Consider the following 17,986-nt stretch of genomic DNA (forward strand, 5'->3'; position numbering starts at 1 on the left):
TCCCAAAGCAGTGGCTCTTCTACAATTAAAGGCCTTACATTTATAGGCTTTGGATATTCCTCCTGAATCAGTTCTCCAACTAGCAATTCTTTTCTAAGATGAATTATTTTGCAATGTCTTGCTATTGGTGGGGAAGAGCAGCCGTCACACACTGACATTCTGAGACATTCCATCCATCTTCTTAAGTTTGCCTTCTAACTTAATGCTGTGTTGCCAAGGCATAATAAAGTTCTAGACCTCCCAACTTATGTATCTGTTTCTTTGCTGATGGCCAGTGTCATATGTTTAGACTTTTGAAAAGCCTAGCAGCCAAGTTATCGATTTCAGAATAAGTTAGTATTATGCTAGCAGCAGAATACTGCAACTAGCACCAGAATGCTAGCCATTTGACATAAAGTGTAGTTCTTACCCACACAGTAATCAAATGGAGAGGGAGAGAGCGCAGAAAAGGCACAATCACTTCTTAATATCTTGGCTTAGATGCCACAATACTTCTGTTCAGCGTCCACTGATGAGGACTAGTCAGACAGCCCCATCTAGATGCAAGGGGCCTTGGAAATGGAATCCCTGGCTCAATAGGAGCTTCTCAGTGACAGTTCTCTCTAATGAAGGTGAAGCATGAATTTAGATAGACAATTAGCCAGCCTTGCTGTAGTCATCTTCCTTCAAAATAAATTATGGGGATAGGGGACACGAATTAAATTCACTCATTAGTTAACCCATGCTATGGATGGTACACCCCCTACCCTCTCCCTGTCTTCTCTTTGGCTGTCTGCCAAGACCTCTGGGACATTTTCCTCTAGGACACATCTTCCTTCATTTTTAAAGTGTCACTATTACAAAGCTCTTGTATATATCAGACTCTGGCTGAGTGCTTTGGGATAAAGAATGATAATTACAGTGCAGACAAGGAACTAATTCTCATTAAATGTTAGGTGTCACTGCTCCTAGAATGTAGGTACCATTTCCCTACCATTTCTCACCACAAGGGTTTTCCCACTGGCTCATCTCAACGGGGCCCAGATTCCAACCATTTGCTATGCTTCTCCCTTTCTCTGGACACATACTCCTTTTATCTCTTCACCCAGAATTGTCCCACTGTCCTCTCTCAAGGTGCCAGTGAATGGCTCCAAAAGTTAGAGGTAGTTCATTTTTCAGAACAATTTAACTCCTGTTTGTCTCTCACTTCTGTAAGGATGCTTGCCTGTACTAGCCAAAGTTCATTATGCTTCTTCTGAAATAGAGGCAGGTTTTTTTTTTTTAATCATTTCTCATAGTCTGGCTGGTTCCTAACTATACTCAGCTTTTTAAAGATGCAATCAGTAAGTATCTATTGAGCACTTTTCAGTTGTAAAGCACTCTGCTAGGTCATGAAGTTAAACAAGCTTAGTCCTTACCCTCATGGGGCTTATGGTCTACCTGACAGAAACATAGGCCCTCTAAGTCCCCTGTAGAGCCAATTGTGGTGAGTCTTCCCTAGGTCCAAACCATTGGTAGTTTTTAAGGTTATGAACTACTTTGAAAGGAAAGGGAAGGAGCCACATGTGGGCTGTGGCTTGTGTGCTAAATTGGGAGAGTTGAGACATCATGATGGTAGGAAATAATTTTCCTATAGATAATTTTCCTATAAATAAAATTCCTATAGCCTGGTCACCAGGCTTATTTTTTGTAGACTCTGGGACTTGAGCTGTTTGGTTCTTTTTATACTCTTTCCTGTGTCTAACAGGATGAGCTTGTCCTAAAGAGAAATAAGAAAGATAGGGGAAATGTGGCATCTGGAGAGAATGGAGCAGATGACAAATGGCAGTCTAAATAGTTGGGAAGTTAGACTTCAGGAATATCAGGGTGTCTGGCAGGATTAAATTGATCTAGCCCCACAAGCTCAGAATGCTGTAGTTTGTGGACACATAGAGGTTAGCAGATACCTCTCTTAAGTAGCTAGCAGGGGTCCATCCAGTTTTTATCTCCATTCTTGGGAAAACCAGATGATGGTCACTTTATTAATGGAGGGCTTCAGGTACAATGCATAGGACCATATTTTATGCCATCACCAAGCTACTAACCTTTTAGTTAGACTTCCACTACAGCTCACCAACTGAACTCAGCTTTTTTTCTTATTCTGTACATTGATTTGGTACTTTGCTTTTTTTTTTTTTTTTAGCAAAAGCAAATCTGATCATGCCATTCATCTGCCTAAATGTCCTTAAATGATTTCTCACTTTTTTCCCTTTATGCCTAATGGTGAGCTGTCAGACATGGCCCTGAACTATTTATAATCATGTACTCTGTACATTTTTCTTGAGAAGGACTTGGATGTTTCTAGAATCTGGGAGGCACTGGAGTCTATAAGTGGAGACCAAGGGCCTATAACTGGGTGATGGATAGAAATACAGATAAGGCAAAATGTGGTGCTTCCAATACTATTTTTCTCTCCTTATTAAAATAGAACTTATTTTCTCATTCCAAAACACAACTCAGCTTCATAATTTCACAGGAAGGTTTTCAATCCGTTTTTTTCAATGCTGGGGATTGAACCCAGAGTCCTATGTATGCTAAGCAAGCACTGTGCCAATGAGCTACATCCCCAACCCTCCAACCAAACTTGATGTGCTGATGGAAATGTTCTATAGCTGTGCTCCCCAATGCAGTAGCCACTAGCCACATGAGCTGTCCAGTGCTTGAAATGCCATTTCTGACACTGAGAAATTAAATTGTAAATGAATTTAAATTTAAATAGACACACGTGGCTAGTGGCTACCATACTGGATAGTGCATTTCTACACTATTATTAGCTTGAAATAATTTAGGTTTCAAAGGTAGTATGGTTTAAATTCCAGAAGCAACCACTGTTGGCCTGTTGCTTACCGTATGTAAACACATGTCAGTCAACAGTGGTACCCAGTCCATGCTTTGGCTTAAATGAATATCTCCTTGGTACTTTCTACTGAAGGGATGTGAATCCATTGCCTCTGGTTTCCATCCATGGAAATTGTTCTTTTGTGATGGCATTTTTTGTTTTGTGTGAGCTGTACAAAATGTAAAGTAGCAGACAAATGGAGAGCTCTATCTTCCTAAGGATCTATATAACAGGACCTTCAATGCTTTCTCATGCCCCATTGTCCTGGACAGGACTGTTCTTTTTTTGTCTCCTCCCCTATTCCCTTTCTTGCTTTCTTCCTCTGTCTTCTTTTCCTTTCTAAACTCTATAATGATGTAGACATCATGGTGTCCTTTAATGAGTTCCTTTTCTTTTGCATATTGATCTCAGTTCCTTTGTGCTTATTTTTAAAATCTTTGTCAGTTTTGCTCAGTAACACAAAACAAAACAACAAAATAAAGCAGACCAAAAACTACTTCAGATCACACACACACACACACACACACACACACACACACGCACACATACACATTTCTGAAATGATAATAGCTCTTGGCTCTCAAAACACATTTTGGAGAGTTATCAATGAATTACTTAAAGAAAGTAAGGGACAGTACTGACCTCGATGTTTTCCTATTTATCACCTAAATAATATCAGACCTGCCTTCAATCAATTGAAAGTGACTATTTGTCTGATTCCTGAATTCTTTGCCCTGTTCCTTATGAGTAAAAAAACATTGTCATGATGAAATCATGGAGGAAGAGCATGGTGTTTAGAAGGGAAAATTCCAAAATATGATAGTAAAGTAATATTGAAAAAGAAGTTGTCTATTTTGACTCTTTTTTTTCCCCAAGTCGGAATAGTTCAGAACATTTAGCTTTCATGCTAAATGTCTCCAGTTCATAAAATTATGATTATTAATCAGACTGTCATAAAATATTAATTTACTTTTGAGATAAATGTCATTTTAAATTTGGAATCCTGGCTTTTCCTAAATCTAAGGAGAGCATTTTCATTAGGCTTTATGGAAAGAGTGCACATAGAAAGCTTAGAAACCATTAAAAAGCCGCTTCTTACACTTGGCTTCGGGTATGACTCAGGCCCAAAGAAACACTTGGGTTTCCAGAAAATCAGTGTAGTTTATCATCATATACGTGCAGCTAACATAGAACATTATTCGGAGAGTTTCTGTCAGTTTTTAAAAATCTAAAGAGGCATTTTCTTGCTTGCTTTCTATAGCACCCGGCTAATAGCAGATTAGTAAATACCTGTTAGATGAATAAATAAATTAATTAAACTTAAAAGAGTTTTTAAAATTCTAAACAGTGTCTAAGGCTGTAGTTCCCATAAATGAAGGTTATAGTCCATAAAGCCTCATGAATTAAAATGTCTGAATCCCTTCCTGAACTTTTGTATTAGTTTATTTTCCAGCAGAATGTTAAAATCAGGTAGAAAGTTTCCACTAGGTGCTAGTAGTTAAATAAATACTCAAGTTAACAATATCACCTGGGCCTGTAGAACACCTGTGAGGAGTACAAATCCAAAAGTTCCTGTAATATTCTATGAAAATATCCTGTGGGTTTCTTGAAAGGAAGGGGCTACTTTATCCAATTCTGTCTCCTCTGTACTTCACATAGAGTGATAGGAAAGTTAACACATTATTTCAGAAAGAGAGGGGATGGGGGGCAGGGGGGAGAAATGGCCCAAACAATGTATGCACATACGAATAAATGAATAAAGAAAAAAGAGAAAATGAGAAGGAAACAATGAATGTAAATCAGTCTTTCTTATTTATATTTTATGGGTTTTTTTCCATTCTGATCACTATTGGAATAGTAGAAATTATAGATGTATATTGCAGCTGGAAACCACCAGTCATTAGCTTCAACTCATCAGTATTGATAGGTTTAACTGGGTATAAGGTAGTTGTATTACTCCTCACCTTTTTTCCTCATCCATCATTTTACTTTTATTTTTTTGTGTGCTCTGAGGTAGTGAGGCCTAATGGAAAGAACTTGGATTCAGGAGCCTTGGCTGCTTGTCCTGATGCTGCCTAGACCCCAGGACTAGTATTTAAGTCCTTTGGTGTGGTTTGCCACTTAGAGTGGATTCCTTCCAAATACTGTGAACTTTTATTTTTAAAATTAAAAAAATTTTTCAGAGCCTATCTTGAGTACTCAGACTAATGACTTCTAAAAGTTGCAAACTAAAAATATGTGTAGTTTCAAAAATTTGGACCTGCAACGACAGTTGCCAATTTTACCAGCTCTATTCAGAAGAAAATTGTACACATGTGATAGACTTATACGTGCAGTTATACATTCCTACATAGTGTAGGAATTATTTGGGGGTTCTTTCATTTCTTTCATAACATTCTAAGAGGATTACTCAATATTGATTCCATTTTTGCACTTACTTACTGTTCTGAGAATCCTGCTATTTGAGGAGAATCCTTGATGTCTTACAAGCTTAGGAATATGGACTTTCAATTAGGTTAATGCTGAATTGGAATCCTTGAGCCAGCACTTACTAGTTGTGTCATCTTGGGCAAGAAAGTCCCTTTGTTGAACTTCTGTTTATCTGTAATTAAAAGATTCTAATTCCCACCCCAAGGTGGGTTGAGAAATAATGAGAAATCTCATTATTGGGAGAAGCACAGTGGCTGCATAAAATAATCACTCGATATTTGCTAGATGATGAAAATGATAATTATTAACAAAGTTCACAAAGCAAATGAGATCATAACTTTGGCTCTCCTTCACATACAACTCCAAAAATATCCTGACCTTCTAGGAAATATAAGTCCTCCTTGTGGACATTTTGATCTTAAGCTGAAATAAAATCCAATTTTAAATGTAATCCCACTGCAATACCTTATTTTACACAGACATACATACTCTTGCATTATAGTCCTGACAGCATGAGGCTTGCAAAGGTGCACAAGAGTACTTTATTATTTCTTTTATTATTCATATGTGCATACAAGGCTTGGGTCATTTCTCCCGCCTGCCCCCACCCCCTCCCTTACCACCCACTCCCCCCCTCCCTCTCCCCCCCCAATACCCAGCAGAAACTATTTTGCCCTTATTTCTAATTTTGTTGTAGAGAGAGTATAAGCAATAACAGGAAGGAACAAGGGTTTTTGCTGGTTGAGATAAGGATAGCTATACAGGGCATTGACTCACATTGATTTCCTGTACGTGTGTGTTGCCTTCTAGGTTAATTCTTTTTGATCTAACCTTTTCTCTAGTTCCTGCTCCCCTTTTCCTATTGGCCTCAGTTGCTTTTAAGGTATCTGCTTTAGTTTCTCTGTGTTAAGAGCAACAAATGCTAGCTAGTTTTTTAGGTGTCACAAGAGTACTTTAAATAGTCAACATCTGCAAATCTGGAATAATCATTTTTTCCTTGAAGGCAAAGTTGTAAATAAATAAATAAATATAGTGTTAAAGAATTGAAAAGGGGCGGGGGGAGCCCATAACTACATCACCCTCAACCACACTGCTTCTTTCCGTAGCGACCATAGCTACCATTTATTTTTTTAATATTTTCTCCCTGGGTCCAAAGTAACATTCCCTATGATACTGTTGCAACCATAATTTTTAATGATTTTTCCACCCTGTTTTTCAGATTATTTATTTTGAGACTGTATCATCTGGTACCAATCACATGAACTCAGGGCTTCAAGTCAGTCCATCTGTGGTCCCTAATTTTCACATTTTTATTTTAGAAACTGTTGATGGAAATCAGTGAGTTCATTTTCTTCATCAAATGCTTTGATATTTTCTTATCAAATTGTGCTAAATTTTATTTATTGGCAGTAAATTTATCATCCCAAGATTCATAAATGCTAGTAGGTCATCTTGTCCATCTGTCTTAAGCTCTTACCATTAATTTTTCATTACTGTTGTAGAACCCTAGCTTTTTGCACAACAGAGACACATGGTGGATTACGAGATGGAGCAGGGGTAGGGGCAGGAATATTTACACAGTGTCATGCACAGATGGATGCTTGAAGAGTGCGGCTCACTGATTCTCCCTGATGACAAGTGTGGATGGAAAACACTATTCACAAGGGATGTGGAGATGGTAGTGTGTACAGTTCAGTCAGCCTCTTCCCTTTTCCATTTAATAATGAACAACAACAACAAAAAATCAAGCAGAGACTTGTGATGAGTTCTGATTCCATTAATACTGTTGATTTTTTATGTTAGACTCTAGAATATATTATCTTCCAATTAGAAAGAAAATCTGCCCATGGATGTGGCTTTGCAAAGTTTCCAAAGTAATTTTTGGCATAGCTCTGCATTGAGTCCCAAGATATGCTGTCTTAGTCCTTTGGGGATACTGCAAAAGAATTCCTTAGACTGGGTAATTTATAAAGATCAGGAATTACTAAGTGTTCTGGAGGTTAGGAAACTCAAGATCAAAGAAACAGCAGATTCTGTGACTGATGAGGGCCAATTCCCCATAGATGGTGCCTTCTCACTGCATCTCCACATGGTAGAAGCTAGGCAGCTCTTTGGAGTCATTTTCATTAAGAAACTAATTCCATTTCTGAGGGCTCAGCTGTCATGACCCAATCACCTCCCAGCAGGAATCACATACTAATACCATCTCTTTGCATTTAAGATTCCATTGTACTAGCTTTGAGGAGACATAAACATCCAGCCCATAGCATATGGCTACCTATGTATTATGATACTATGTTGAGAAAGATATCTATCTCATACCTGAAATTATTTTCCCAGCCCCAATACCTCTCTGCTTGTATTTCCATTATTAGAGGGTTACTCTTTTGAAACTTCACATGGCAATACATTATATTATTTAGAAAGAGAAAAGATGATTCTTGAAAAGTATAAATTTATCTTGTGAAAGAAAATGACCATACTGATTTTGGCAGTTTCTTTTACTTTATTTTTTTTTAATTAGTGAAAATTTCTCTAATATGGTAGTGGGTGATTATGAGCTGAGAAATAGAAAAGTCACTTTCATAAAATTTTAAATTTAAGAAATTGTCCATAGGGAACTTTTTCCCCATTGTTCATCTATCCAATGGAAAATGTAGATGAGTGGTAGTGTTTATACAAAAATCTCCAGAGCCATAGAATCTCAGTGATAGGAGGATCCTTCATGGCCATCTTATCAACTTGCAGCAGGAGTTTCTCCTATTCTCTTTCTCAAATAACCAGTGGTTACCTGGGAATCTACTTGATTACCAATAAACAGTGGGCCCTGTAGTTTCTCAAAGTAGCACATTATATTGTTGATCAGTGGCAATTATTAGAAGGTCTTAATTATAATTTGTTATCTGTTTAGTTCCAGAACATATAGCTCTTATTTTGAACATAGGCCGTATTAAAATTGACAAATAAGGGTCAGCACAATTTTCAAATAAATTGTAAGTTCCCATAATAAACTATTATTCATGTTACCAAACAAACCAAATAAAACCACACACACATACAAGATACTCATGCCTTGAAACTCATTCACTCACTCAGTCTTTTTAACAGTCCACAAAAATAGCACTCATATCATGTGCACAGTAGCTAGGTACCAAAGATCCGAATAAGGTAAACGTTATCTCTTTTAATAACTCAAGTCAATATGGTGTTCCCAGTTACAAGCTCTCATGGCACTGTCCTTTCCGTTGGAGCTTTTATCACAATTGTAGTTGGCTGCTGACGTATTCATTTATATCATGTCTTTTTACCTTCACTAGAATGTAAGCGCTATGATGTGAGAGACTGTGGCTTACACAGACCAGAGCCTCATAAATATTTAGAAAAGATTCTACTTCAATAGTGATGATACAAGAGAAGCAACATAACAGGTAAACTTTAACTCAGTGAGGCAGGGGAGGTCAAGTCTTTCTCAAGTACGTATTTGTTCTTGACCTTGAATAATGAGTAAGGGTTTATCAAGGAGAATGTGGAAAAGAGCATTTCATACATGGACGTCATATTGGATTTGAGAAGTGGCATTTCATCATGGAAGTCATGTTGGATATGAGGTAGTTGGAATGAAAGAAAAATTATTTTCAAGTAAATAAATGCAGTATACAACTCTGACTTTTTTCATTCACCTAACATTCATTTATGTCAGTGGAATGCCATCATAAGTAAACTCAGATGTGATTCTTGCCCTCAAGGAACTTGGAAGTGGTGGAGAGTAATCAAATAAAGTAATCAACAACAAATACAAAATTTGATGTTCAGACAAGTACTGCTAACAGTGAAAATTACCTAGTTGTAGAAATTCTTAAAATAGGAGGAGCATTGTATAGACAAGGAGGCCAGAGGAAAGTAAGACATGATCCTTGAATTGATATCCCAAAGGGGAGATGAGAGAAAAATGATGTGCAAAACTTCATGTGGCAGAGGGAAAATGGCACATTAAGAAAGAAGATTCTGGAACCTAGAGAGAGAATTAGGGGCAGTAAGGTACATGATATAAGCACAGCTCTGCAGACATTACGTTTTTATCCTGAGGGATGGGAAGCCTTAAGAGTACCTTGTACCTGCTGATATCTTGGTATGTTGGGTACAAAACCACTGGAGAGGTCCAGAGGAGACGGAGGCAGTTATCATGAAGACTAGCATTAGAGACGCAGAAGTAAGGAAGGATTCTGTGAGGTGTACCCCTCTGCTGGAGCACAATGAAGTTTACTGACTGTGTTTTTTGCCCTTCCCTGAAATGAACAGTATGTAGGAAAGAAACACAGTGCAGCTTGCTGTAGTTTGAATCAATATTTTGACATAGAGGCAGACAAAGAAATAAAAGTTCTTTAAAAAACTTTGACTAAAAGATGAAAGGCAAAGTTTAATGAGGTCAGATGTGATGGAAACAGACTTGTCTAGACATCTACAGATTTCTGGGTTCTAGTTCAAGTTCGACAAAGACCAAGTGATGTCAGCTAAGGCACATTACCTCATTGGAACTCAGAATTAAAAGTTGTAAATAAGGAAATTGGACCTGATCAGATCCAAGCTCCCTTTTGCCCCATTCTGTGATTTTAGTCACAAAATATGGGGGTATATAAAGCATGTTGTAAGATTTTGTCATACAGATTCTTTTTTGCAGTAATGGGGTTTGAACTCAGGGCCTTGAGCTACTCCACCAGCCTTTTGTATGTTGGGTATTTTCAAGATAGAGACTCGTGAACTATTTGCCAGGGCTGGCTTCGAACTGGGATTCTCCTTATCTCAGCTTCTTGAGTAGCTAGAATTATAGGGTTGAGCCACTGGCACCTGGTGAGATTAAATCAGCTTTTAAGAGAGCCATATTGCCTATCACGTGCTGGAGAAATAGGGACAGAAACATTGATGGTAGTCTATGCTTACTACTAAGCAGAGCCCAACTGAAAACGTCCTTTGTGCAAAAATCTGACTCCTGAAAATTCCAGACTGTCACATGATCTAAAAAAATTCTCCCAAATTTCATGAAAATTTCTTCATTTGGTTTCATAGAGGTTAAATCTGCCTTATGTCAAACATCCAAATGGAATATGTTATTTGTCAGTAATCCAAGTAGCAGATTGTGTCATCCACATAGAACACTAAGTAGGGACTGAGAGTTGTGATTTTTTTTCAAGAGATTACAGGGTAGCCCATTGTTTGCCATTACTTTCAGTGGTATTAAGAGTTCCTCTGTTGGTTGCCTTCTGTATTTTTCTCATCACCTTTCTTCTTTATCCTCTGCATTCCATTGTGACTCTCAGAAGACTTTGCAAAAGGAGACATTTAAAAGAACACATCTCTGGCCTCAGTGTAAAGGGCACTTTCACTGTCATAATAGGAAATCCACTAGTGGAATGGCTGGATGCTCATACAAAAATTGAGCCCTTTTTTTCTGTACATTTTGAAGCATACTAAAAATGTCCAGCCATAACTATACCTTATAGTTTATAAAAGATCCAGGATGTTTTTACAACTCAGTATTATATATTTCATTGTAGAAAAGGATATTTTTGTCAGCTATTGTCAGATCATTTTTCTGAAAGTAAACTTATAGTTTTTGTTAGCTAATTATAGCAAATATATACGTATATGTGGACTAATTCTTTAATTCTGTATTCTGATGAAGAAAGTGCTGTCTAAATAAAATAGTTTATTTATAAAGTTGGTGACATCTATGGTATTGAAGGATGCTCATATTACATATCCTACTTATTACCTGTCTTCCCCCTGCTTACTGCAACACAATGCTTCCTTTGACCACTGAAAGCAAAGCTTTTAGGATTTCATTTGAGTGTATCTAAAAAAAGCCTCGGTTATATCAAGGAGAAAAGTCCTAGACTTTTTTAAACTAAGGAGTAAATAGTTGTGCTAAAATTGAGGAACATATTGACATTAGCAGCCTTTGATTGCAGAAAACAAATACATTTTACCTTTCTGAGGACAAGGGCAGTATTTCAGTTATTACTGGAACTTAACATATTGAAAAACCATAGACAGTATGAAATTAATATTTCTAAGTTCTGATACAATCCAGTTCTGCTCAATTGCTTGGAATAGCTGAAAGGTTATAGGACCTTCCTCTAACATATTGTATCTACATAGTATGTTTGATTTGTTTTTAACTTGACATTATTTTATTGTTTTTAATTAGTAAGTTTTGGAATTGCTTTTTAAAATTTCAGCAGGAAATGGAACTTTTTAAAAACATTGACTACATTTTCATCTAATAGTCATGATGCCTTTATCTCCAGATATTTACTGCAGATAATCTTGTGTCTCTCTGAAACAGAAGTAACTGCTAAGAAAGCTTACAATTTAATATTATACATGAAAATTTCAGAAACTGTTGTGAAACTGTACCTAATGTGGCATAGACTTAAAGGGCTCAGAGCCATTTGTTTGCATATGCCTGCTCAGTGTGTATGAGCAACACCAAAATGAAATGTTAAACATTACTTAGAGCTTTAGAAAATTTTGCTTTTTGTATTCACAGGATTGTACATGTGACTTATCCTGCCTAGCTACACTAAGGAAGTGTCAAGTGTATGACATAATGCTAGTATTTTTGAGACTACAGTAAAAAAAAATCCCCCCTCAAACCTGGAACCTCAAGCTGTAATTATGATGCCATGATCAGAAAGTTGTGTTTTGTCAGCTTTGGCCCTGAACGGGTGGCAGCATAATTCCACGCTGCTGGTAGGAGCAGGGTACAGCTGTGCAAAGCTCAAATGTTTGTTGTTGTTTATTGTTTAAAGAGTCGCTTTTTTCTCTAACAGACTAATGAAGGGATGTTTTGAACATTTACACTGATTTGTTGCAGGCTTCACTTTCAATTGAGTCAACAAGGTGAAATAAATCAACCAACCATCAAAAGAAAATGGGCACTGAGGTTTTGTCCTTGATATAAATGCATGTCTTCAGTTTGTAACTGACCATATATATTTATATATATATATATATATGGATATAGAAATTTTACACAGTTGTATAACATCTATACAGTTTAAGCACTGAATTGCTACATTGTATATTATACTTACAGACTCAATTGAATTACATGGTTAATTCTTATGGGGTAAAATTATTATGATAGACATAATTTCATGTGTAAAATTATATGTGAGAAAATGTAGCAGTGTATTCACTTTCTTTATTAAAATTAAAAACATAAATTTTGCAAACACTCTGGAGTGGCAAGACATAATACCTATCCCAGAGGGAACTGACAGATTCATTGTTAGAAGTAAAATTAACATGCTAGAAAAGAACATAGATTAAAAGAGAAACATTAAAGTATAGAAAATCAACTAAACACTAAATAAGTGAAACTTTTATGGTGTTCTGAAGGTAGTCTGGTTCACGCCATGTAAAAATTAAAGGGCTCTTGAAATATGATAACCACCTTTTCTTAAGAAACTAGATATGAAAAAATGTTTTCAATGACTGTAATGTAGTATAAGTTTATTTCTATCTAAAATTCTATTTAAAGCAAGGATGGTGATTGAAGGTGTAGAATGGTAAAGGCCACTGAATCACAGTGGGAGGAGAAAAATTAACCAGTTGTCATAGGGTATCAAAGAGTTATGTGCATAGATATGTCACTGTTTAATGGGTGAGGGAAAATAAAGTCTAATCAGAAAGATAAGGGGGAAGCAGAAGGTCAGCCCAACTGGACTTTGATGTCCTCAACCTCCTAACCTTCCATCAAAAGCATCTTGAGTCAGGCACCATGAGCATGAAGGGACTTCTTGAAGTCTCAGTTACTTGGAAGACTGAAGTAGGAGGATCTGTGGAGTCCAGGAGTTCAAGACCAGCCTGTGTTTTAGTGAGACCCTATCTCAACAACAACAACAACAAAGTAATTGGACTGGAGTGTACCTCTGTGGTAAAGTATGCACTTTGCAAGTGTGAAGCCCTGGATTCAATCCCGAGAATCCTCTACTCCCCCAAAAGCAATTCAGTTTAGATGTCTTTCTCTTCTTCTGGCAGGAGACACAATATTTTCTGCTCAGGAGGCTTATTTTTAAACTAAGATAGGATATAGAAAACTTTATAAAGTAGGCACAAGTTTTGAAGTATATTCGTTGATTTTGTGGTTGGTTAAATAGGTTGTGAGACAGAAAGATCTAGGGAACAGGATTGAAAGAGGGGATGGAATGGAGGAAAGACACGCAGTATGTGGGGCAATAGAGAAAGAGAGAAAACCACAGATGAAGTGAGAAGGGAGAATGACAGCTGGCAGACAGAAAGGCTCAGTGAGTTTTGAAGGGTTTGTTGATTGAGGCTGATGCTCTGCTGTTTACCTGACTTACCGACTTATTCTGAAAACTTGATTGACGCTGAACACTACTCACAGCTCTTCAACTACTCAAGAATTTATGCCTTTGAGTCTGCACTCTTTATCAAGTAATGTGGAACATTTTGTCATGGGAGAGTAAAGAAATTTTAACCACAGTAACAATAATCAGAGCAGATCATCTTTAAGTCTTAAGAAAATCAAATCAACAGGCTATTCTCTCACCCTGTGTTTCTCTATTCCGTGCTTTAAAGAAAGGGCATTGAATTTCAGTCTGTCTTTTATTGTGGGATTTGTAATCAACACTGGATTTCTTATAATAGAAAGTTCTTGATCAGTGAAGAAGATAGTTTGAAATTTAAGTCTTATGACCTCTCTTCACTTTTGACTTGAGACATTTTACTTACAAAAAGGAAAATTTACTATACATCATAGGCATGAAATTATTTAAAGCAAATGGTAACATACCAGTGACTCTGACATAGTATTTGCTCTTAGTGATGACTTTTACAAGAAGGCAAGTTACACTATGCCCTTGACCACAGATAGGAGATATTTGTATCACACTACTATGCTGGCATTAGCTCTCTTTCTGGAAAACCTCATAACTGCTATAATCAGTTCAAAAACTGTTTATCTTCTTCACATTAGTAGAATACATGATATTCCAAGAAGGGTAAGTTCATTCATATCCAAATTCAAAACAGATTAGCCTCACTGCTTATTGTTCATGTGAACTAGTCAGAATCTATATGGGTTGTTGAGATGTTAGCACCCTTACAGCGAAGTTATTTAATGAAGACTAGGCATTCAGATTCAGCACTGGAATTGCCCCATCTCTAATATTTTCAGCTGGTTTTGCCTGATTTTGATATTGCTGCTCAATTTAAAAAATGTTACTAGATCATTGTCACTTGAATATGAGATCCATATATGAACATCAATGGTACTAAGATGCATACAATGAGTTGCCTGTCATTTGTGGATACAGTACTTGGTAGCAAAAATGTGGGACCCATAATTCCAGGCCTTGTAGGTATATAATGTACTGGGAAGACAGAAGATATGCTAGAATTTATTTAACAGTCACAGATACAGCTTTTATTCTTCATTTTCTTTAAGTAGCTGCAAACCAAACTTTTGGTGTATATATATATATATATATGTATATATGTATGTATATGTGTATATATATATATGTATGTATATGTATCTATATATATATAAGAATATATATACAATATATATATCATATATAAAAAATATATAATAAGAATATGTATAATATATATAATAAGAATATGTATAATATATAATATATATTATATATTCTTATTCTTATTCTATTCATATAGACCTCCCCATAGTGAGCACTTTGCATAAACTATCTCATTTAATCACCATATTGCTACCTATCTATTAATCTCATTTTGCAGATAAGGAAATTGAAGCTCAGAGAGTTTGAGTGACTTACTCAATCATTACTCTTTATTTCTTTTTGTAAAAAATGAGCATTTTTGTTATCTGTGAGGAAAGTGTGTGTATGCTTAAAATACTTCTGAACCATTGGGAGTTGGAAACTCCCAATTCAAATATATTTGCTGGCCATATCTGAAGTATTTCATATATGGTCCTGTTTTTTCATAAGCCTTACTTATGAAAGGATACATGGCTTCCTGATGGAGAAATAAATTTAACTTATAGGATGGAGAAACCATGGGCATGCAGAAATTGGTGTGCATCTTGCAAAAGAGCTCTAATATTAAGAACTTCTTAAATCTACAAGTTGTTCCCTTTGGTATAAGCCATTGACTTATGAAACATGGTATTTTGCATTAAAGGTGGTATTTTCGATGAATTACTTGAAGCTCCATGATTTTCTGCAACAGTATTTAGAAGATAACTATGAGGAGTTTTGCTGCTGCAGATCAGAATAATAAATCAATAATCAATAATAAATCGATATAATAAATCAATAAGAATACAAGAGCAGTATTATTTTAAAGAGTTAGTATAAAGGAGAAAAAAGCTGTGAAGCAAAAGAAAATATACACATACACACTGACATACCCTGTATACACATCGCAGGTAAAACACAGGTTCATTTTAGGGATGTGATCTCAGTAATTCCATTTATGCATTTTCTGGTCATATACTTTCATTTTATCAACTGCTTTATGGAAAACAAAGATTGATCATTTTTTACATATGTCAAACCTCTATAATGTATTAATGCTGTGCTTGGTCATAGTGATCTAATCATAGAGAAAGATGGTCCTTGTTCTCAAATGTTCCTAACATACTGTGGGAAGTACACTATTACTTTGCAGTGATATGCTGACATAGAGGAGATATTCACAGAGTTTCATGATCCAAGAGGGAGTATATTAAGAACTTTCTGGAGAAGGTGATATCTGACCTGAGTCTTGCAAATCAGGCAACAATTAGTCAAAAGAAAATAGGAAAGATAGAAGCTCTTCCTGGACATAGCATGGACAGAACAGGCGCTGGAAGCTATGGTGCTTGCAGTATGGGTTGTTGAAATACAGCACTTCTTCCTTTATCCACACTTTTACTTTTTGTGATTTTCGTTACCCATGTTCTGACAAGGTCCAAAAACAATAAATGGAAAGTCCCAGAAATAAACTATTTATAAATTTTAAATAACTTTTATTATAGTATGTTATGATTATCTTATTGTTAGTTATTGTTAGTCTCTTACTGTGTCTAATTGATAAATTAAACTTTGTCATAATTGCATATATATAGGAAAGAGCACAGTATATATAGGGTTCAGTACTCTCCAGTTTCAAGCATCAGTGGACCCCCACTGATAGTCAGTGCTTCACCTGCTTTTAAGGGGGGAGCTACTGTATAGTGATGAAGGAGAGATAAGAGATGAGTAGAGAAGTAGGGCAGATCTAGTGGGGCTGACTACACTTTTCAGGGCTGGTCATACTCTATGCTTCCTATAACAATGAGCCTTCATAGGTTTAAAACCCATGAGTGGCAAGGTCAAATGAGTATTTTCATAGATCATTCCAGAAGCTCTATGGCAAATGGTTTTTAGATGGTCAAAACTAGAGTTTAGAATGCAGAATAAGTATAAGAGGCTGTTAAAGAGATGTAGGCAAGAGATGCCAAGGGTTTTAACCAGCTTTTTAGTGATGGAAACAATAAAGTTGACGGAGGGTTTAAGAGTTGTTTAGAAGACATAATTTGTAAGACTTCGTGCTTATTTGGATGTGGGTGAATAGATCAAGATTTCTCAGTTTGAGCTTGGGTGATTGGGTATGGCGATAGGAAAGTCATAAACCTGTGCTGGAGAATGGACAGGAACTGACTGGACAGGTTGGAGGAGTGGTGAGTTTAGCTGTGGCTTCCCTAGGAAGACTTCATCAGCACATGGGAAGTTTACTCTGCTGCTTGAGAGGGGATCTCTGGTGACATATTTGGGAGCTGCCAATCTACAAGTGAATACACAGCCTCTTCTGTGAGGTACATTGTGATGTTTTTCCCATTCTTATGTCCTAAAGCAGAGGTTTATACCCCTAAAAGGGAGTGAGTAACTAATATCATGCCTCCTGGTTGTAGCAACAGGTCTATCCTGTAGAATAGGAAGTATTCTAGGGAAAATGCAAATAACCAAATGGTCTTTGTTTTCTTCCAGTTGTCAATGGAGATGCCTGCCCCAGAGAGATTTTGCTTCAGCTGACCTCATTATTTTAAGGACCCTGGCTCTGTGGCTTTGTCCAGTTCAAAATGGCAGAAAAGGCTCCCTCTGGCTTAAACAGAAAAACATCAAGGTCAACACTTTCTCTTCCTCCAGAACCTGTGGACATTATCAGGAGTAAAACGTGCTCACGGAGAGTTAAGATCAACGTGGGAGGCCTCAACCACGAAGTCCTGTGGAGAACGCTGGACAGGCTGCCCAGGACACGCTTGGGGAAGCTTCGAGACTGCAACACACACGAGAGCCTCCTGGAGGTGTGCGATGACTATAATCTGAACGAGAATGAGTACTTCTTTGACCGACATCCTGGAGCCTTCACGTCCATTTTAAATTTCTACCGGACAGGGAAGCTCCACATGATGGAGGAAATGTGTGCGCTCTCTTTTGGCCAAGAACTTGATTACTGGGGGATTGATGAGATCTACTTAGAGTCCTGCTGCCAAGCCAGATACCATCAGAAGAAAGAACAAATGAACGAAGAACTGAGGCGAGAGGCAGAGACCATGCGGGAGCGAGAAGGAGAAGAGTTTGATAACACCTGCTGCCCTGAGAAAAGGAAGAAACTATGGGACTTGCTGGAGAAGCCCAACTCATCAGTGGCTGCCAAGGTATGAAA

General features: G+C 37.0%; 1 protein-coding gene across 3 annotated transcripts in view; it reads left to right on the plus strand.

The window, feature by feature from the left end:
- Kcnb2 (potassium voltage-gated channel subfamily B member 2) overlaps positions 1 to 17,986 on the plus strand; it is a 420,708-nt gene that overhangs the window by 10,138 nt on the left and 392,584 nt on the right. For all 3 annotated transcript variants that reach the window (XM_074068703.1, XM_074068702.1, XM_074068701.1), the window contains exon 2: positions 17,308 to 17,978. In XM_074068703.1, coding sequence (XP_073924804.1) covers positions 17,400 to 17,978 — 579 coding nt within the window. In that variant the 5' untranslated portion in view covers positions 17,308 to 17,399. The remainder of the gene's footprint in view (positions 1 to 17,307; positions 17,979 to 17,986) is intronic.

The sequence above is a fragment of the Castor canadensis genome, chromosome 3 (assembly GCF_047511655.1).
Source record: "Castor canadensis chromosome 3, mCasCan1.hap1v2, whole genome shotgun sequence".
In the NCBI taxonomy this organism is placed as follows: domain Eukaryota; kingdom Metazoa; phylum Chordata; class Mammalia; order Rodentia; family Castoridae; genus Castor; species Castor canadensis.